Below are 24,902 nucleotides of genomic sequence, written 5' to 3'. Positions count from 1 at the left end.
AAATCCATTAATTTGGCGTCATTGTTTAGTTTATTATTATTATTTTGTTGGTTTATTTATCCGGTTATGAATCTATGTTATATTAAATACATATTTATACATACTTTAAGTATAATAATTATTACAGTGTGTATGTAACTTAGGAATGACCAAATGATGATTGTAAATTTATACATATTGTATTTTATTTAAATTGTCTTCCCATGTAATACTGATGATATTCTGTTGAATTTAACAATATCCAAAACGAGAGAAGAGAAAAATAAATATAGCTATACGTACAAAATAAAAATTGAATTTATTTTTGTAATAATGTACACAATAATACTATAATATTATGTTATAAATATAAAATGACTGGATTTCAGAAAAAAAACAAAAATTATATATACTTATTATCCTTGATAATGCTCACATAAATGACAAGTTTTTTTAAATCATATCACATATTATTATAGTTGAAATGCATTACATGTAGGTATTCACCATAATTCAGAAGTTAGTTGATTTAAATTTAATTGGAATATAACAATATACATATATTATACACGCATATGTATATGTAATATGAATTTTTATTGTTGTAAACGTATGATTCAATTTCATCAGTAATACCGAAATAACCTTGATGATAATGTTCAAATTCTATTTAAAGAAAATAAAAAAAATATAAAGTAGAACATGGGATGAAAATAAGGCAATTAATGTTTATTTAGTATCTATAAGAAAAGAGATCATAAATCAAAATTTACTGATAAAAAATTCTATAAAATAGCCGGCAGTAATAAGAATTGAAAAAGAATTAAAGGAAATCCAAAAGGAATATTAAAATTCATATTGGTTGTGAATATAGATTTAAAAAAAAGAATGAAAATAATAAAGAATTTCCATAGGCCTTAAAAAAAAATTTATTGAAAATTTTTTTTCTTCTCTTATTTTATTTTAATTTTCAATACGCCTGAATAATTAATTATAGTTTTTGTGTTAAATGTAAAAAAATAAGGGGTGTGTGCATTAAAAAAAACTGTTAACAAAACAATAATTGAAATAAGTGACTACATTTTATATTCTAAATTGAGTTCACTTAACAAATTAAGTAATGGTATAATTAAATATTTTATATTGGCCATAAATATTATTTTTTATTCTATCTTCTTACAAGTGTTCCACTTTTTAACTGTTCTAAATTTACATATAAGAATTAAAACTCAATATATTCGAGAATTCTTAAGAATTTTTAAATTTCACTTGAATATTTTAGCATTTATAAATAGAGAAAGTGTTATATTGAACAATAAATTTTTTGATTTCTTTTCATTTTAAATGGAAAGTGTTATTATATTGATAATTTATTGTTGTGTCAAATATCATAACATATAATTCATTATTATATGTATGTATGTATATTGTAATTTGTCACAGACAATTATTTAACTCTATACGTGGTATACACTTTTGGCCTTCTGACAACTTTTATTCAATATAGTTATAGAAATACTTTTTTAGTAATATTTTAGGAATATGTACTTATTGTTATTAACTTAAACTGAAAATTACTAATTTAGAAAAAAAAATTGATTCGACAAATGGTAAAATGCCTCGATTTCAAGAAAAAAAAACCCTTAAGCGTTTAATAGCAAAACACGTTTTTCACAGGAAGAACATCCAACTTGACAAATAAATCATGGCTATGAGTTAACGCGATTCTTTTTACAGATTATTGTAACCATTTATTATTTCAGAGCCTCCAATACAGGAAAGATTTTAATAAAATAAGGTCGTCCTCCAGCACACAATTGCAACTATGCGTGGAACAGGCCATAATAAACCATTAAAATTAGATGATATCAGATTTTTTTATATAATTCGACCAATCTGTATGAAATAGCCACACAAATATCGTGAGTGTACGATCAGCGCAGTTTTGGACTGGATTAGTAAATTTAAATATTTAAAATTAGAGACTAATTCAATTCTAAAACAATTATAAAGACAATTAAACGAAATAAAAATTATTAGATAAATTAGACACTTGCACCATTCTTAGAAGCAAGTAATTTTAGAAAAATGGCAAAAAATACCTTCTGATTTAAGAGAAACACTGGCTGAATCTATGCCTAGGAGATTAAATGCATTGTTTAAAGCAAAAGAAATGCGTACCAAATATCAATTCACGCTGTTTTTCAAAAAATTAAGATATTTTTTTGACTGAGCGGTTTTTTTTTGACGCGTAAAAGCGGTTGTATTTTTGAATTTGTTTCAAATCAATGTTTCTAAATCAAATAAATTTTGGTTAGTGTACGTGAGAGTTGCGTCATCAGTCAAATAATTATTAATAATGTAACCACATATGTACATATATGTTAGTTGCGCACCTATTACGAAATTTTTCAAAAAAAAAATCATCATCTACTTGATTTTACAAATTTAATAATGAAAATTCAATATCATTATAAGTAAAAAATGAAAAAAAAAATTGTATTCATCATCTGGATCTCAATAATCCGGGAAATAATTATGAAATTATCAAGATACGGCAATGAAATGAACGATTTTATTTAGCCTGATTCGATTGAGAATTTTTGCTCTAAATGACGCATAAATTACTGCCCATTGGAAAAACCAGGCGAATTTTTTTTTTGACCTTTTTACATAATAAATAAAGCCATTTTTTTTTTACGTGAAAAAAACTGACTCAGTCAGGATTTGAACTCAAGTACCCAAAAGAACATTTGATTATGACGCATAAATTTAACCACTACACCAAACAAATATATAAAATTAATATACAAATGATTTAAAGAAATTTCAGCAATAATATCAATATTGTTGCTGATTATAATGTTTATATACATACGGCAATGTTGCTGAATATTTAAAATGTTTTAAGAATGTTATCATGAAAATAAAAATAGAATACAAATGTTTAGAACTGTGAAAAGTTTATGGTACATTGTTTACATTCATGTTCTTTGAATGAAAATATAAGGGAATAAAACGAATAAATTTATTATTGAAAATTATATTTTAAATAAATAAATAATAATGTAATAAAAATAAATAAGTATTAACCTACATATGTATTTAAAATCCTGTCTGTATAATAATGATTATTAATTAAATTAGTTATTAAAATAATAAGGTTGACATTATTTGCCACCATGCTTAAATTTCTTGTTACGTATATGAAACAATTTGGAAATTTTAATTTATTCGGAAAACAGTGTCGTGCGGCGTAACTATAGGTTCGTTAATTTATACATAAAACAATCAAAATTTAAAACTTATCAAAATATTTTCATTTGAAAATTTTTTCTTAAAATAAAAATTTAAAACCATCTTCAAGTTCTCTTTAACAGAATCTATAATGCATTATTTACTATTATAATTAATGTTATATTTATGCATTGCAATATACATACATACAATTGCTATGCAAGTATATACCAATTTTTTTAAAATATTTTAAAAATTGAAAGTACAAGAAGATGAAATTAAATAAATAAATTCTTCTAAAATTAAATAAAAATTTTTTAAATAATTCAATAAGCTTTTATAAAAAATGTATATACTTATAAAAAATGTATAAATATATACATATATTTTTAAGTCTATTTATAATAATTTATTTTTACACTCAAAATTCTTTTGTATACTCAAAACACGTACGTACAAATGTATGTCTCATCGTAGACAATTAATAGACATTATAGCAGACATTAATTGTTTTATAGTATAATAAATACTTTCAATTAAATTCTTATTTTTATACATCTTATTTATTAATATATATATATACATATGTATATACATATATATCACTATATATTATGCTAAATAATTTGTTTTAAATTAAATATATTCGTAACATAATTTACTTTAACAATTGATTTATATTGTATATGTATTGCGAGTGAATGCATCAAAAATAATTGCATATTTTTATGTTAAAATATTAAACACAAATTCATATACAAATTTTTAAAATAACATTATACCTAAGTATAACTAAATAAAATATATTCTTAAGTTTATGTAAAATGAAATAGAAAGTTAAAATGATATATATATATATATATATATATATATATATATATATATATATATATATATATATATTTATTTATATATATATATATATATTTATATATATATAAATAAATGTTATACATATAAAAATGTAGAAAAAAAAATAAAAGGCACCTTTTAAAAATGAATGCAAAATAAATAGATTTTTTTACCGCTATTATGCAATTCTATATATGTATATGTTTTCTAATACTAATTTCTTGTCTTAATTGTACGAACATACCATAATATACATATATATAAATATTATATATTATATATATATTTAAAATTTTTATGGGTTACTATCGCCACTCCGCCTCTGCACTATACGAAAATATTTAAGCACATTTTTATTATTAATTTTTTTTTTAAGTATTTTTCCATAGATATTTTTATTTAGATTTTTCTTGGGCTCGGTGTTGCACCATATCGTCATAATATAATATCTTCATCATTTAAAGTCATTGTTATCATTTAATATCATCATTTTCATCATTATCATCGCGTCATCATTATTATTACCTTTATATACAGTATATTTACAAACTATTATTGTTAAGATTATTATAGTATATAAAAGATCAAATTTGTATCGTAAAAGTAGCGAAATATCAACACGATTTTGAATAAAAATTCTTTAATTTTAAAAGATTTTTTAACTACAATCGAAATGACAAAAAAAAAAAAGGAATCAGAAAAATAATAAAATAGTGAAAAAAAACGATAAGAATGTCATTCACAAATAATATATTTCACGAATTTACACCATCAAGTGTGTGAATATCAAAAAAAAAAAAAATTGTATGTATATATAAAGATGTTATATTTTTGGATCTTCTTATGTACATGAAGTTGATAGGTCTTTCTGAAAATGCAGTTCTAACTTAGTACTAAATTGCAGCACATTTGTTTAATAAGAACTGCTTCAACTACAAAGCAGTGTTTTTAAAAATTCAGAACTGCAGTAGCAGCCATTTTGAAAACTACAACTGCAATTAAGATATTTCAGAAACTTCACGCAACATCGCATTTTTAATTTTCTAACTGCGCTAACTTAAATTGAATATTAAGCAAGATGGACGATGATGATATAGAAGATTTATTAGCGTAAGTTTAAACTCTTATCTCGATTTGCTTCTGTAAGATATTCGAATTTATAATTTTTAATTAATTTTTTCCTTAAATCCATTTTTTATGTCTAAAAAATAACAACTTCAATTTTGTACTATTGGTAGAACTGCATTTTCAAATATGACTTAGATAAAGATTTGCAAGAACTTTTTTACTACGACAAAACAAATGACAGTTTTTTGCAGTTGTCAATCAATGCGAAAAAGTTTTTTTAGTTTTAAGTTAGAAATGCGTACGCATACTGCGTTTTCAGAAGAACCTGATTTAAAAACTTACCGACGATACCAAAATTATATGAAGGTTGATGGTGCAAAATAAATGATATATGCGATGTAAGGCGTACGTCATCGGATGACAATTTGCTTATATACATATTTATGAATCTACATATGGTTTCGAGAACGTATATACATATGTATGTATGTGTGACTGCATTATTATGCACGGTAATTTGAAAAAAAAAAATCGAGATGACACAATAAAGAACGAGGTGTTTTAATTTTTAATTGCATAATCGTTTAAATACCAAAAAACCTTGAAATTCTAGAATTTTTAACAATTTTTAGTTAGTTTTTGCATTCTTTTAAATTTATGTAATTACTTTTTTGTAAAACGGTATTCAATTCAAATTGATTTGGTATAAAGTTTTGGGTCATTGAACTGCAAATGCCCGATTAATTTATTTATTTATTTAATTTTTAAAATTTATTATTAATGTTTAAAATTATAATAAATTTGAAATTTTCTTTTTTCTTTTCAGAAAATCCAAATTTTTATCAACCATTATCTAACCAACGTTTTATACCTCCAGCATTAGCAAGACTCCAAAGAGAAAGTTCAATTAGAAATAATGTTTTTCCAACATCTGGATCAACAAATTTAAATGGAAATAGTGTTTCAGATCAACAAGGAATTTCAATTAATACTGATGGAGATTCTGGTGTTCTCGTAAGTTAAATAAGCTATATATAGAAAATAAATAAATTTTTTCTTTAGATGCGAATATTCGTTTTTATGAGATCATGGAAAATACGATAAATGACATAAAAAAAAATATATGGAATATTAAATTATAAAGTCAAAGGGGCCCTAACTACTATAGAATGGGTATTTTTATATGAAATACTATATAGAATGAATGTATTTGAATATAAACCAAGGCATATACCCAAAACTATTTAAGTAGCTCATTAATGTTTTCATCAAAAATTCTATAATATTTTATAGAATTAATATCAATTTTAAGAAATTAATTTCATTTAAATTTCGAAATTAAAATGCAAACTAATAAATATTTTTACAAATATTTATTTCGTAATTATTATTTTTTAAAAATTCATTAACAACTTTTCGTATAACGAGATGAATGAAATATGGAAGGCGCATTTCTTGTGTACTTCTTTTTGCTTGTACATACAATTTATTTTTTTTCGCTTCATTCTTCCATTCACAGCATTAAATTGAAATTGAATTCATAATAAAACAACAAAATATTTTTTATGATTGAATTTATCTTGTAATTTTAACCTTGATATACTTTTCATATAAATCCATATACACATAATTTTAAAAATCTAAACACTTATAAGTTCAATAGAAAACTCTGAATGTGAGAAGAATACAAAGTATACAAAAAGTAAAAAAGAAAACAAGAACTCCTTTAAAAAAAATAAAAAAAAAAATTAATTCAATTTTAATAAAGTTTGCATTTACCCAGCAGTTATAGGTCAGTTAACTTGATTTAATATCAATTCTTCAATACATACATACATATATACAAAATGTATATATAATTATTGCAATAAGTGTTTTTATAAAAGTTTAATACCTTTATAAATTAAAATAATTAAACCCAGCATCATTAGACCATTACAATAACAACAAAAGTAAAATTAGGAAAAAAAAAAATGATTTTAAAATTCAAAAATTAAAATAAATATTTACAATTTATTTTTATTTAAGAAGAAGCGTGATCACGACTATATGATAAGTTGCTCGGTATATTATGTACAAACCAATTATCTATATATATACCATAATGTAAATTAGTGCAGATGACGCGTTAGATAAACTTAAATTTAAATATTTTGGAATGAATTTGATGCAATGTTATGTAATTTTTATAATTAATTCAATTAAAATTCAGAAATTTTGTTATTTTTAATATAATTTTATATATACCCAAAATATATATAGTGCAGTAACGAAATACTATGGCAATGATGAAAGTTTTCATGCCAGTTATAAATGTTTCGAAAGATAAGTGTACTTTTTTTTTTGTATACCAGATATAAGGTTTTTTAAATAAGGATAGGGGGTTTTCGTTTATGCACGCTGCGCTGAAAATTCTAATTTAGAACTAAAATTTCTAAGTTGCAGTGTTAAACAGTATATGCAAAAACTTTAGCTAAACTTTTTTTGTTTACGCAGTCTAGAAATTCTGAAACTTCTAAACAATCTATCGTTCGAGAATAACATAAATCTTATTGTTTATGAAATGATATCCCAAATACTTTTCGTCTTCCAATTCATTGCAAAATAAGGAAATTTCAACAAGATTTGAAGACTTAAAGAAAACTTACTTTAATACCCTTCAATATCTGAATCTGCCATTTTGAAATTTAAATTTTTTTTTTTGAATTTTAAATTAAAAAAGAAAAAAAAAAATTTTATGAAGCAGCGGCAAAATTTATACTAGAGGTCTGCGTTACATTTCTAACATTTCTTTATTGTAGATAGAATTTTCGAAAGCACTTTATTGCAGCCAGTAATTTCCGAACGATTTATATTTTTAGTGTGTGTAGCGTGATTTTTCGAACGTACTACAAGTTAGAATTATTCTAGAACTGAATAAACTAAAACCCCCATTTTATAGAAATTTATAAAAATACATGATATTCCAAGGTTTATTTATTCTATATCTAGTCCTTATAGCACAGAAAATGTATTTCTAAATATTATAGATAAAGGCGAAGAAATTGTTGTGAGTTGAGCCTGAAAAAATTTTATAAAATTCTTTGTTTTCGTATGGTAAGAGTTCAGTGTCTTTTAAAAAAATCACATTTGTTATAAGCGTATAGGATATTGTTTGGCACAATAAACGGTGCTAATATTTTATTTATTGAATTTTTAACACCAGAATTTGGTTTTTTGCCTTAAATCACAGAAATCAACACAAACTCGTTATATTTTATTATAATTATTCTAAATTAAATTTAAATATCAAATAATTTAATAAAATTTGTATACCAATTAGTAGGAGACAATACCTTATAAGCCAGAGAAAAAATTTTTTCTTTTGATTTTTCATAAATCGTTCAAGTTTATAAAAAAATTTCTCTTTCAATATCAATTTTGTTAAGATTTTGTTCATGAATCAAATAAATTTTCATTGATTTTTTTTTAAGAAAATTATTTATAATAAATTTTAATAAAAAATTATAAGTAAAATAAATTTTAATTATGAATCATTTTTATTATTTTTAAGCAAAATATTTTATCTTTGTTTTTATTCAAAATTTAAAGTATGTGACCTTTTGTATAATATGCACTTTTAAAATAACTTTCAACTAATCAACTTAAATTTACTAAAAAATTAAAAAAAATAAAAATATAATTGAAAAAAGAAAAAAAAAATGTGTAAAATATGGTCATAATCATCTTTCGCCTTTATAATTTTTCTTAACCGCAAAAATTAATATTAGCACAAAAAAAATTCTTGTTCACTGAAATTAAATAAAATTGATTTCGGGATTTTTTTTTAAAAAAAAATTTATATCGGGTATTTTATGAGTAAAAATTGATTTTTTAAATATTTTCTTTTAAAATGCTTTCATGGTCACATAGAATATTTTACGCGTAATGTAATGAATATTTTATATGAGAGTTAAGAATATAACAATTAATTTGTAAGGGTAAATACCTAAATACTCACTAGAATTTTTTGTGATATGACTTAGCTGCTAAGTCTTAGCATATAGTGCGTTAAGATGCTGCACTTTTCTTTGCATACACATTTGTATAAACGATTTTAAGAAATATGATTTGTTAAATATTCATAATTGTTATACACTTGCAAAAACACACCTAATGCATATACTATACACACATATGTATATTATACTACAATTCTTAAGCAAATATTAGAATTTTTATAAAAAAATAAAATATGTTGTATAATTTGAAATTAGCACAAGATCTATTTGTAAAAACTATATAAATTATTTTATTTGTGTACTCGTATATGTGTAGGAAATTCAAATCTAAAACAGTCAACTGCTTGTTTTTCGAAATTATCGACACTGTTGTTCTAGAATTCAAATTTTAAAATTTAGTATAATTAGTTGATTGACATATATAAATAATCATTGTGATATCATTATGCAATTGTTAAAAATATTCGTCAGATTTTTCGAAAAATTACTTTAGACTTAAATAAAAATTTCTCAATACCAAAAACTGTGAAAATTTGTACGCATGTATGTATATGTCGTCTATATAAAATTTGATCCGAGATCTACTTTTTTTTTATTATTATTTAATAATATTGTCTAAATCTTGTTATGTATAATTCGAATTGATTGTTGGCCTGTGTGGTCTTAATTTATCATATTACTTAAATCATTCTTTATTTACAATAGCTTATTTCCGAAAAATTAAGAGAATTTTGCAATTTTCTATACTTTGCAGAAAAAAAAAAACCAATAAATTATTTACTAACTAGAAAAAATTAAAAAAAAAAAAAATCCTTAAAATACGAAACAAACAAAAATGTTATGTCACATATGAGTATAAATTATTGTGTATTACTCAAGTCAAGGCCACGGGCTCATTTTCTTTATTATATAAATTCCAAATATTCAGAATTAAAATTAACACAAAAAAAAAAATTCCAAACTGGTAAAATTTCTCAAAATATATGTGAATCAATAAATTAATCAAAAGAAATAAATATTAAAGTGAAAAAAAATTTAATTTTATAATTTTTTAACAAAATATGGGTGGAAAATAAAATTCACACCCTCTCTTTCTGCGTATAAATACCTAGCTCTATATGAAAAATTTCAGTTGTCGCAATTAAAATTAAAAAAAAAAAATGAAAAATATGAAAAAAAAAATAAAATAAAAATGTTTTAATAATTTTTCGCATTTTCATGAACAAACAATGAATTGAAATTATCAACAATGAAAAAAAAAAATCAAGAAAAAAAAAACATAACACTCATCTGTTAAAATGTACCCAATTATTATGAAAGAAAATAACAAGAGTTACAATTGAAAAATTGCAATATAATTAAAACCAGGTTGATTTTATTATATAATCGCATAGTGGAAATAAAATGAAAAAAAAAAAAAACAAAACAACACCATATTTTTTCAATTGCTATGGCTCTCCACCTTTTGCCTCCCCCTCTCCCTCTGCCTCATGTTTAAATTGAATAAAAATCAATCTAATCACGTTCAACACCAATTCTGTTTTAGGGGACAATGATCTCTTTTCTCACAAATTCCTCATATACAAATATACCTACAATAACCATACCATACAAACATACTCGTATTATGCATTTAAATTAAAGTCAATATAAAAATGAAAATATTTTTAACACCGTAACAAATTTATTAAATTGCGTACACAAAATGTTTTTAACTTTTACACTTTTTATTCCACATTTTTCTAATGAAATGTTACAAAATTTTTGAATTAGCCGAATTAAAACGAAAATAATAAAAAAAGAAAATAAATATAGGAAAACCTAAATATACAATGGATGCCAGTTCCATATTAAGAATTAGGCCAACCAAAAAAAAAATAAAAATATAAAAAACGAGAAAAAATAGAGTTGACCTTGTCAACTCTGTGATACCCGTACGAATTTGTTATCCTATGTCAGAATAAATATGCTATAACTGACTATGGGACAGACTATGACTTTAAGTTGCCGTATTACCATATTAATTTATGCAAAATTTTAGTACTGTGTTCTTCAAAATACTATGTGCAAAATGAAGTTGAGATAAAGCCAAATAATTTTTGAAGTTGTATGGCAGGTACCAAAATGAGCCAAGCAATTTCAACGATTTTTGTCAAGCACATCGGCCCTACTAATATATTCACTTGTGTGAAACTTCAATACCATAGCTTTTACAGTTTTTGAGATATACCCAAATAAATTTTGAAGTTGTATGGCAGCTACCCGAGCCGGTACCCCGATCATGTCCAATTTAAATAGGATTCCGGCACTTACTACAATAAATAAATTTGGTGAACTTAGAACAAATAAGTTTTTGAGTTATCGTTGGGATCGACGAACGGACGCCTGGACAGACAAAGCTAAATCAACTCAGAATTCGACGCTGATCAAAAACATACACTTGAGTCTATATCTAAGAACTTTATTTCTTAGCGTTACAAACGGTAAGGCAAATTTAGTATACCCTTCGAACATACGTTCGTACGGGTATAAAAACGTATTTAAGTATATGCAAAGCAATATATAGCAATAAAAGTCATAAAATTGAATTTTAACTTTTAAAATTAATTAAAGGTTAAAAGTAGTAGTGATTTTTTTTTCATTACTAAAAATATAGGTGCTTTTATATGCACGTAATTAGCTTATATCATTTGTATTCAATTATGTGAAATACTTAAAAGAGAGTATATAATATGTGAAATTAAGATATTTAAGGGTTATAAACTATATATAAAGTAAATACAATTCTTAGAATTATAAATTATAACTAATTTACATAATAGATTAAAACATATGCAACACAATAGAAACACAATCATGCGATCTTAATAATAGAAATAAAATCTAAAATTCTACATTCCTAAAAATTATTTTTTTCTATATAAATAAAAGTATCTTATTTCTAAATAATATTTTATAATAATGCACATTTATTATTATGTCTTATATACTTAAAATTTAAACTAAATTATTGTAAAATAAGTGTTAGAACTCAATTGCTTACAATATTATATTATTATCTTATATTTAACTATACACCTTTATACATTTATATGAACATAATTATTAAAATTTATATAAAATGTACTTAATCAATGACAAAAAAAAAATATAATAAAATTAATTAAAAAACGGTAAAAATTCAAATAGTAGTATATAAAGATTCACGTTAACAAGGTGACAAAAATTATAAAAAAAAAAATAAGATTTATGGAATATAATGAAGCTCACGAAATAGTTAACTAAGTGTAGATTCTTATATTATTACACTTTATTATATTTTATATAATTAATTACATAAATATATATATATAATTATGATAAAAAGATAACAAGATTTTAGATTAATCTGTAAATTATTTTATATATAGTAAGAAACAAGTGAATCCCAGACTATATATAACTTTATGGTTTTTAAATAATAATCAATTTTCTTAAATTATTTTTAAAAGATTATTTTATAGAATTGCGAGAATTAAAAAATTCAAATTTATGTAACGTAGATTGCTAGGTCAAAAAATTTAAAATTTAAAATATAAAACTAAATCTAAATCACAAGAGCTTGAGTTAATGGAGAACAAAAAATCGAAAAATAGGATTAATAGCAATTCTAGTTTAATACCGTAAATTTTGCTTTAATAATTTTTTCTATAACAAATTTAAAATTAAACTTTACAAAAAATTTCGTATATATGTTAGTATATTTGTAAGTAAGTAATGACTTAACTCATTTGTTTTGATAATGTATACTGAGTATATATCCTAATTTTATTGAAAAGTAAAGTTATACTATAGTTTTACTTAAATAAAATATAAGTATTCTGGGTTATCTACTAAATTATACAATATTAATCAATTATTATCCTCCATTATCTTAAAATAAATTAAATTTTTCCTAAAATTAAATATTATTATAAAATAATTTTGATATAAACTTAAAAATATATAAAAATAATGTTAAATATACATGCATTCTAGATACATACATAATCAGCGCTCATGATCTATTAATTTAAACAAAAGCGAAAAAAACATAATTTCTCTAAAATTTAAATTTCAAATAAATTTTATATTAAATTATACTTAAATTATTATTACAATATTCATTTTCTAATTGGAAACAATTTCAATTATACTTAAATTATCAATTTAATCGATATATATAATCATATAATTGGTTGCAATTTCTTAAATCTTTCATAATATACAAAAAAAATTATTGAAATAATTTTATAATTTGAAAATTTCACTTTTTCTTTTTATTTTAAATTTAATTAGATTAGGAATTTTCGAGTCAAATCTCAAAATATGAAATTATTTTTGCAAAATAGCAAAACATCGATTTTTATTGTCATCACTGTATACTATGGGCGCTCATATACCAATTATATAGTACATAATATACTATACATAGGGAGAAACAAAGCGAATAATCATATTAATATTCAAATTCAGTTCACGATCAAATTTCATCTTATTATTTATTATATATGTATGTATATACATATATATTCAATTTTATATTGCCGAAAGTAAAACCCTAACACGATTCAATTAAATTAAATTTTGAAGAAAGTTAAAATCGTGATTGAAATATTTTTCTTTTAGTTTTAAAATTTTTTAAATTTTTTTTGCATATTTTTGCATATACGATAGAATATTATTGAATATATTTGTTTTAAAAAAACGGTAATATTGTACATATATAATACATTATGGATATAAAGTGGATCTAGATCTAAAAATGCATGTACATATGATCAAAATTACATGGCATTAACATTATTATTACATACGATTATATAAAAGAAAACAGTTTAAAAAGTGTTGCTAGCTCTAACAATATTAAATTAAATCAATAATGAAAATAAAATTATGGAAGGTGTTCTTTACTAAAAATTGCCAATTTTAAATTTAAAATCCCTTAAAGTTTTTTGCTTAAAACAAAATTTTTAAAAATCGAAAAGATTTTCATTTGAAAATTTCTCAAATTCCGCTTTTAAGTTGAGTATACATAAGTACTTCATGCAAGAAATTAATTAAATAAAACTAAAATAAAATTGAACTGAATTGAAAAATTAATTGTGCCAATTAATCTTAATACCGAAGATTTTTAAAATTTTAATAATTAGTGTTAACAATACTGATATCTTAAATTGTCTTATCTATATAGCATATTATTAAATTTCCCTGACTAGGTACTTAACAATAACAGGTACTTTTTCTTATCTAAATATACACATGTATTAATAGGTACTTAATGTGCTAAGATGGAAAAATCTTAAAAATTTCGAAAAACTAATAATATTATTTAAATTTCTTTTTTTCACTATTTTTAACAAAATTATTAAAAAATATTTAATTTTCTTACTAAAAACTATTTAACATATTTTTTTTTTCATTTCTTAATCTTCATTTTCTTCTTTTTCTTTATTTATTTTTTTTTTTTATTTAATAGCCTACTAAATCTCCTGAATTTTATGATCAACCAAGACCTTTTGGTAATGGAAATCTATCAAGAAAAATTAATTTATTTCCATCATCTGGTCAATCATTAACATCACCATCTTTATCATCATCATCATCAATTTTAAGAGGTGTCCGTCCAAATGGAAATTCCGGTTTTATTCCACAAAAGATATCAACAAATAGAGGAAATGTTCCATATCAGCAATCACAATTTTTAGCTCAATTTAATAATAATGATCAACAGCAGGTGATATATACATATTTATGAATTCACATACATATTATAAAGAGGAATTCTTTGACTAAAAAAGAGAAAATGAAAATAATAAAAAATTAAATATTTAATATTTTTATTTAAATAGTTGTACAATACATAAAAATCATATTATGATAAAACTCAAAATATTTTTAATAAATAATAATATTTTTATACATAAAATATTATATGAAACACAATAAATACGTATATTACAATTACATATACAGTAGAATCACTCTTATATATTCTAACGCTCGTTTATATCAACCTGTGACACGACAAAAATACAAATATTTATTGGATGATAGTTCGCGAAGAACAAAATATGTAAATTAAATTTTTTAAAATTTCAGTATTTTTTACAATTTCTTATTGTAAAATTATGCTTTTCATTTAACAAAAATGTATAACAAAACATTTATCCATGTTTATACATGGCAGCTTTCAAGAGTACTTGAAGCATATTCTATTTCCATATTATGTAAATGTTAATTGACTTAAATCCGGTCTCACTCAAATTACTTACTTGAATTGGAATGCTGATATAATGACTTGAAATTTAATAGTCAAATGTCATTTTCGGTCTTCCGGGCTAACATATGGTAAAAATGTCGAATAAACTGTTGATATTTGCCATATATGAACGAGCTAAATCATATTTAATTTGCTGCAGTCCATTTCATATTCATTAGTTTGTATTAGAGCGATTCTACTGTATTTTACTGTACAAAAGAGTTTCTCAAATTATAAAAACTTATTAATATAGAATAAGATAATAGAAAAATACTTTTATTCATTAAATACTGTCTACATAATATATTTATTACATAAGGTAAAAAAAAAATAATTTTGGTGAAATTCCTCAACGAAAAATTAATCTTATATTCATCAGAATTATAGACAAATTTGACTTAATAAAAACATGATATTTTATGACTTATAATATTAACTTTGAAAATTTAAGATTTAAGTACACTATAAATTTTACTTTTCGAGATTTTAACTTGATTTAAATGCTTAATAATTTTTAACCTATAAAATTTTTTTTTTTGCTTTTTCTATTGCTTTCTATAATTCCTACATATTTGTGTTTATTTTTATTAATATTCGAAATCACTTGATCAAACTTTATAATAATGTGATTAGAAAATTAGTTAGAGATTTTTATCAGATTTAGAGCTTTGAAAATATTAACAATGGAATAAATAAATAAAAAATGTAATGGAATCTTTAAAATATGCTTAATAAATTGGCGCTCAAATCAAACCAAAATATAAATAATTAGAAAAGAAAAGTAAGCTATAAAGAGCTACATAATAAATAACTTTCCACCTACTTAAGATAATATCGAAAAAACAAGTTTTTCGTTTTGGATGATTTCGGTAATTCATAGATAAAACGAAAAAAATAGAGTTGACCTTGTCAACTCTGTAATACCCGTACGAATTTGTTATCCTATGTGCGAATAAAGATGCCATAACTGACTATGGGACAGACTATGACTTTAAGTTGCCGTATTACCATATTAATTTATGCAAAATTTTAGTACTGTGTTCTTCAAAATACTATGTGCAAAATGAAGTTGAGATATAGCCAAATAATTTTTGAAGTTGTATGGCAGGTACCAAACAATTTCAACGATTTTTGTCAAGCACATCGGCCCTACTAATATATTCACTTGCGTGAAACTTCAATACCATAGCTTTTCCGGTTTTTGAGATATACCCAAATAAATTTTGAAGTTGTATGGCAGCTACCCGAGCCGGTACCCCGATCATGTCCAATTTAAATAGGATTCCGGCACTTACTACAATAAATAAATTTGGTGAACTTAGCCCAATTAGTTTTTGAGTTATCGTTGGGATCGACGAACGGACGCCTGGACAGACAAAGCTAAATCAACTCAGAATTCGACGCTGATCAAAAACATACACTTGAGTCTATATCTCAGAGCATTATTTCTTAGCGTTACAAACGGTAAAACAGATTTAGTATATTCTTCGAACATACGTTCGTATGGATATAAAAAATTCAAAATAAAAATGATGACCACAGTTTAACGTATGTGTGCGATCGATAAAGAAAGAAATAAAAAAAAATTCATAATGATCGTTTCTCAATGAAAAACTTTAAATTTCAAAATTATTTTGTTGGTAGAAAAGAAATTTGAATTAAAAGTAAAAGTTTATAACTCTTTTTTTTTTTTTTTTTTGTTAGAAAAGAAAAGTATTAAAATTTTAACGGAAAATATTTTAACCATAACTGACAAAACAAAGGGAATTTTATTATTTAAAAAACCAGGAAAAAAAAAAACAAAGAAAAATTTAAAATTTCAAAGGTGGATAATTATGGGCACATTTAGATCTTGTTTTGATCTATGATAGCAATAAAAATGAGCTTCTCGCATCATATAATTTTAATGAAGCTTATTTTGTAGGTGAAATAATTGTATAGGTATTCATTACTTTTATTTTCGCCCTTTAACCGGAAAATAGATAAAAAATAATTAAGTATTTAAGAAATAATAGAAAAATGGAAATAATTTAATGCAAATAATTAATAATTTATAATTTAAGTGAAAATTTTAATCAGAAGAATCTTAAAACAATTCTAATTTACGAGAAATTCATTTAAAATTAAAGTAAAATTTTATTTAAGAACATTGTCACCCTAATATTGTCAGCCATAATTCTTGTCATATTTTCAATATCGGTATAATTTCAAAATATTTCGTATACAGGGTGATTTAACAACAATTAAGAAACCATATAACATCGAGCAAATGATCGAAAATTATTAAAAATTTTTATTCGGAACATATAGTGTCAAATTGGAAACATTTCGGGGCTATATATGGATTTTAAGAAAATTTGACGAAATTCTAACATATCTTTATATGCTCATAACTTCCGTTCCGAAAAAAAAAAGATCAAACCTTCAAAGCAAACAATTTTTGAAAGGGTTATTAGAGGATTTGGAATAAAGAATAGCGTGCATCATTTAGTTTTACTTATTTTCTTTTTCGGAAATGCGAACATTCGAATCGAACTTTAGGAAAATTGTAATTTTCCTCATCTTTTATTTTTTTCACTTTTTTTTTTTGAACCAACAATTTCTCATGAATTTTTTTTTAAAAATTTCCAAAAAAAATTTTTTATAGAATTTTACCCAGCTGGGTAAGTGTTAATTTAAGATTTAAAACATTAAAGAATTTTTTTATTGGAATACAGGATCGAAACAATAACACATTTGAATTTCAAGAATTTCACCCTGAAGATTTAAAAAAATATTTTGAAAAAGCACAAACTAATACCCAGCTGGTTAAGTGTTAATTTAAGATTTAAAACATTAAAGAATTTTTTTATTGGAATACAGGAGCGAAAGAATAACACAATTTCAAGAATTTCACCCTGAAGATTTAAAAAAATATTTTGAAAAAGCACAAATTGTAGACCTGCCTTTTAAATTTAGTTGTTAAATATTAATTTTTATTAAAAACTGAAAGTTGATTGATTCATCTTATATATGGCAGTATAATTTGTTCGGTGAAAATATCCCAACATTAATCGTTCGTAAAAAACCTTAACGATAGGTGTAAGAATAATTAATACAAACTTGACGAATTCATTAAAAATTTCATTTCGTACTTTAAAAACTAAATATTGTGGATAAATGCCATAAATGTTAACTTCAATATGATTTTACTTGAATGAGCCAATAAATAAAGGTTATACAAAATATCTATATGTAACTATATAGAATTTATATGACAAATGATCTAAATTTGTTCCTGCATCATGTAAATGCAAATTGCTAAATGAATCTAAAATGCTATACATTTGTACGTATGCATTTTTATTTAAATGAATGAACAATTTGCGGTTTTTAATAAAAATTTAAAAAACTTTACTCCTTTACTGCATTCATGTAGGATTAGTGCTTCACAAAAAAATATTTTAGATATTACAAAATATTTCAAAAAAAAATTCATAATTCTATTGATAATTCCATTATGCAATCTATTTAACACAATGTCATTAAGCATTTAAAAAAGTGTGCACACACACAATTTTGTTGGATAAAATTAAAATACCAATCTACATGTTGTATTTAAATCGATACCTCCTTTTCCTTCTCTTTAGTGATTTTATTAATTAAAGTTATGTAAAGTGGTTAAAATTTGACATACAATACTTTTTGACTTAATAAGTTCATTGAAAATATTTAATTGAATTTTTCATCAAATTATTCTATATTTCACTTAGTACGCATATGTATGTATGTATGTGATTCAATACAATAAGAAATTGTAATATTAGTAAGTAAGCCTCTGTCAAAGTTCCAAAAAGTCAAATAAGCCACTGGCGGTTTTTTTTCAATCAAATCTGTATTTTAATTTTTGTAAACCAAACCAGAAAAGGAAAGAAAAAAATTAATTTTTAATAGAAAATCAATGAAAATTTTATTATATTTTGCTTATTACTGTTATGATTTTTGTGGTTTGTGACGATAAGGTCTCACTCATTTCAATCAACTTCAGTTATTATTTATTGTAATGTTATTGAAGGTATAAGAAGAGAAATTATAACGAAATAATACCCTAAATAGCATAATTGAAAAGCAATTCAATGCACATTGTTAAGAATAACGGTACAAAAGCATATATTATCTAAATACAATTTATAACACATAATGTGTGTTAGGACAAGCATACATCCATAAACATTGAAAACTCTTTAAAATCATAGAAAACCTCTATAACTTTTGTATAGCAATGCCATTTGAATTATTCTTTCACACACAATAACACTAATATTGTGCAAAAGATTAATTGAACTTGTGTGCAGGCAATTGAAATATTTTTTTATCAAGATGATAAACATATTATAACGTAATCATCTTCATCTCTTAAAATTTAAGTGAAATTTATTTATTTTATAATTATATTTTGATTAGGTAATTTATTTAATTGAAAATTTTTACGATTAACACATATTACGATTCAGTTTAAAAACTTACATATATTTTTTTTATTTTAATTTTTAGTCTACATCGACATCATCGGAAAAACCTGCATCATTTCCACAAACAAGTCGTCCAAGACCATTTGGACCAAGAATTCGTCCGTTTTCTCGTCAAACATCAACACCAATTACTATAACTCAACAAAATGAAGATGTACAACAAGTTGCAAAATCTCAACAACTTCCTGCACGTACTAATCGAAATCGTTTCCAACCAACTTCTGAACGTGGTAAAACAACAACGAAAACTACAACAGAATCAACACAATTTTTATCAACTGAAAAATCACGTTATAACCGTTTTGGTAGTTCATCAAGACAAAATAAGAAACAACAGCAACAATCTGTAACACAATCCTCATCACAAATTTCTTCCAAACAGTCTAATACACCGAAATCTCGTTTCACGCCTCATTCTCAAAATTCGAATAATAAAACTGGTGGTTTTCAACCTAAACGTCCTGTATTTATTAGTAGAGAAGTAAATGAACCAATTCATTCAAGAAATCGTCCTTCTTTAAATAAAGTCGGTGCAAATCCAAAATATTTGAAATCTTTTAATCCATCTAAAAAACAAGAAGAAAATCAACTTGATGATGAAGTATTGGAAATAAATCAGATTAATGGTGAACAACAAAAATCTTTGATTGATAGTTTAAAAGATTTCAATGAAGACTTGGAAAAAAATACGACAACTGATGAACCGATAACTTCCACTACAACTGTTTCATCAACAACTGATCATAATGTAGATGATGTAGATGAAGTACTTGAAATAACTGATAATTCAGAAAATTCTGAAAATATTGAAAAACCAATGATATTGACGTCTAATTTCTTTTTACCAGCCGATAGTAATCAATCCGAAGAACAATCAGGTGAAATTGAAGAAATATCAAAAGAAATGCAATTAAACAATGAAACAAGCAATGAAACTGAAAATGAATCATCAATAACACCAAAAAATTTAGATTATGATGATGAAAATGATGAATCTAAAGTGCAAATAACCACGACTGTTCCCCAATTAGAAAATTCCGATAATGATAAGAAGTTACAGATTGAAGTAACAACAGAAAGAGAAAAATTTGTTCAAGCAACCACATTTAGACGAGATTTTAGTAAGGTAATGGAAAAAATGACAAACCCTTTGAATGAAGAAGATGATATGAAGATCACAACCCAGCCAACAATATCAAAAAATAATGAAGAAGAGTTTACTAAGCAAAAAGATTTAAATGCTGAAGAAGAAAGTGTGGAATATGTTGATGAAGATTACAGCGATGAAGATGAAGCTGAACCTGATGATGAAGAATTAATGGAAAACAATGAATCGGATGATACTGATTTAGAAAATATGAGTGAAAACAAAAATGACAAAGATATTAATGAAAATGAAAGTCGAAAAGAGAAACAAATAGAAAATAATGAAAAAATGGAAGAAATGGAAATAATTGAAAAACTTATTGAAATACTTGAAGAAAGGGAAGAACACGAAAAAGTTAAAGAAAGCTCAAGTGAAGAAACCCTTGGAGAAATTATTACAACGGTTTCAAATGATAACGTTTCTGATACAACGACGCCAAGTCAAGTAAGATATCTTCACTTTTGCAAAAATTTATATTATTTTAATCTTAATTTTTATAGGAAACAAGCAACGACATAATAAACACTACACAGGGAACAACCACGGAAACAACAATTGACTCTAGTGTGCAAATTAGTAAACCACAAGAAAATATTGAAAATGATACAGCTTCACTTGAAAACCCCATAGGCGATGAACAAGGATTAAATAATTCGACTGAAGGATATGTTGTTATTGCATCAATACAAACAAGTCGTAGTTTAAACGGGGCCCGTTTCTTACCATTCCCAGCAATTGAACAAGAGGAGAAAAAACAAACACTATCCGAACTAGAACGTAAAATTAAGAGCAAGAAGACTTCTGCCTTATCAGAACAAACAAATGAAGATAGCGAAAAAATTGCTTCAGTTGAATCTTTATCTGAAACAACTTTGCCACCTAATATCGATGAAGAAAATGTAACTGTTACTCCCGAAAATGTTGAATCTAAGATAAAGTTATCTACTTCAGAGCAAGTACCAACAACGACGCAACCGACGACCACAACTAATAATTACAAATTGAATAGAAAATTCATTCCTAAAAGCGCTACCAAAACTCCTAAAATAAACTTTGATGATATAAAAATGGATGATATAAGTTCACTTTTGCCATCAGGATTTAAAGCTAGACCTAGTGGGTTCACTTTACGAAACAAAAAACCAGCAACAACGACCACAACAACTACTACTACAACTACAACCGAACCAGCAATTACAAGCAGTGAAAAACCAATTAGAAATCAAACTATAAGTCGTTCATTTAAAAATTCTCCTGTTACAGCGCAGGAAATTATTTTATCTAGTCATTTACCAAAAGGGCATAGAGTAAATGAAACAACTACTGAAGCTTCTCAGAAGCCAATACCAAACATATTAAGTAAGTTGACATTTGAAGAAAACAACGATAAATTTTTACCAAAAGACTACAAACAAAAAGTTAGCACTCCTAAGCCGATGTTAACAACTGTGGATGATGTTAGTAAATTCTTGCCGCCAGGATATAAGTTTAAACCGTCTAAGTTCAATTTATCAACAGCAAAACCAGAAATCACACAATCTACAACGCAAAAAATTTTAGCGGTAACTGTCAAAGACGATATTAGCAAATTCCTTCCACCAGGATTCAATCTTGATAAAGCTTCAAAGGAGGAAAAAGTAGAAGTATTAGATATAACCAAAATACTTGGAAAGGATAAAATAGTTGAAGTAAAAGATATATCCAATCTCCTGCCACCAGGTTACAAACCTGACGAAGCTGTAGAACCTCATAAAGTAGAAGCTGTCCAAACATCATCCACATCAGAAAATTCTTCAAAAACATTGGATGCCTCAAATAATAATTTCAAAGTTGTGTTTCCAAGTTCATTAAATAAGAAAACTTCTAGGGTTACAAGCCCTAGACCAAAAGTAAGTGGACCACCACCTCCACAAATCACAATCAAAAAGGGACCACCAACTAGGTACGTAATTACAACCTATGTTCTCAATAAAATAAAATTAAATTCTTTTTTACAAACACTTAAGGGCAACTACTGAATTTACTGGGTGGCCAACACCATCAACAACACCAATATCAATTGAGAAATTACTAGAAAACGCTCGTACTATAGATATTTCTGAGTTATTACCGTCCTCGACTACTACAACGACCACAACTACAACTACTACTACAACGACAACCGAAGCAACACGTCCTACACAGCCTGGTCATTGTAAAGTAGAGTGCAGAATGGCTTCTACTATTAAAATCATTGAAGGAGTTAAATGGTCTCCAGAACTTCTTGACCATAATACAGTGGAATGGAAAACATTAGCAAAAGAAATTGAAACTCAGGTAATATTATTACATGTGCTAATATTAGACGTATCGCCTTAATCAATCTATTTATCTAAACAATTCTAGCTCAACGAAGTTTACATTAACGCACCCTATTTAGGAAATTGGTTCAAGAAAGTACAAATTGATAGTTTTAGTAAAGGAAGTGTCCTTGTCGATTATTTTATTGAATTGGGTAATGTCACGCGTGATGTTAACACACAGGAAATAAAACGTCTATTTCATGATGCACTTATTCAAACGCCATTGACTGTTGTGCCATTAGGTTCAGATAATTCTAATGAAAATAATAGTTATTTAGAGGGAAAAGGTGAAAAACTAGTCAAAGAAACTTATATGTTAGGAAAATATGTAATAGATCCTTTAGCAACTGATTTTATTGGTATGATATTAAATAATCATAGATAAATATTTGGTAATAATCTATTGGAAATATTTGTAGTGTCACAGGTTCGCCCATCAACGATAGACTTCGAAGAACAAAATGTGCTGATTCCTCAATGGGGAATAGTTTTAATAGTCATAGGCGTTGGCTCTTTCTGTTTTATATTTATTTTCGGTATTACAGTGGTAAGTCGTAACATTTTATATTTTATATCATTGTGTCCTTTTTAAAATGCTTCCATTTACTTTTAGCTATTAAATAGAAATAAAAGCGCAAAGAAAAAAGTTCCACCGCCTCTAACAGCTGATATGTTAAATGAATTAAATAAAAATCACATGGGTGGTGTTGATAATTTTGGGGCTGAAGATTTATATAATGTAGACGATGCTTGGAATGACACAAAACCACCAATTAAATCAAAGGTACCAAAAGTTTAAATTTTTGACTAGATTGTTAAATTTCTAAAGAAAAAAAAAACACATTTTTTTTATAATTTCAGAGAATTCCAAGTTCTATGCACGGTAGTCAATCAAATATATATGATAGTTGGGGTTCAAATCACGGTGGACATGATTATAATTATTATGATACTAGCTATAAGCCTTATAGTACGTATCATCAAAATTTCAAAATGAATCCATATTCAACAGACCCCGTATGGGATGCTCATCAAATGTATACGTATAATGCAAGAACACCTAGATATCCAAGAGATTCAAATTATAATCCTAACTTTTAGAGTAATTATCTAAAATATTTATAGGAGAGATTAATTTTAGTAATAAAAAAATTTTAGAATATTTTATAAGAGCAATTTAAGGCCTGTAAATTATGCTTAAAAAATTACACCCTTGTTTAAATTTTTATTTTATTTTTTAATTAGTGTGTTATTTAAATATTAAGTTAGAATTATTTTTTCGTTTTAATATTATTTAAGTTATCTTTCTAAAGAGATATTAAATCAAAAATATTTTAGAAAAACTTCTATTTTAAGTTTTAATTGGCATTACGAAAAAATTAGTCAATAAATTTTTTTATTTTGTATACAAATTTAGTTATACTTTTTTTGTTATAGGTGCATATGTACGTATATATATATACGAGTATATATATCTGTAGCAAG

The 24,902-nt window shown here is 24.6% G+C and overlaps 1 protein-coding gene across 1 annotated transcript; it reads left to right on the top strand.

Annotated features, from left to right (window-relative positions):
- The first annotated feature begins 5,430 nt into the window (after positions 1-5,430).
- Positions 5,431-24,833, top strand: LOC129606637 (mucin-2-like). Its single transcript, XM_055517051.1, has 10 exons — positions 5,431-5,434; positions 5,963-6,150; positions 14,635-14,892; positions 19,951-21,519; positions 21,576-23,017; positions 23,082-23,391; positions 23,461-23,776; positions 23,837-23,964; positions 24,031-24,201; positions 24,279-24,833. The coding sequence occupies exons 1-10, from the start codon at positions 5,431-5,433 to the stop codon at positions 24,516-24,518; spliced, it is 4,626 nt and encodes a 1,541-aa protein (XP_055373026.1). The 3' UTR covers positions 24,519-24,833.
- Positions 24,834-24,902: the final 69 nt, after the last annotated feature.

Source organism: Condylostylus longicornis, unplaced genomic scaffold (assembly GCF_029603195.1).
Source record: "Condylostylus longicornis isolate FDR11 unplaced genomic scaffold, ASM2960319v2 ptg000020l, whole genome shotgun sequence".
Classification (NCBI taxonomy): domain Eukaryota; kingdom Metazoa; phylum Arthropoda; class Insecta; order Diptera; family Dolichopodidae; genus Condylostylus; species Condylostylus longicornis.
Note: the sequence above shows the minus strand (reverse complement) of the source record. Positions and strands in the feature narration are given on the sequence as shown.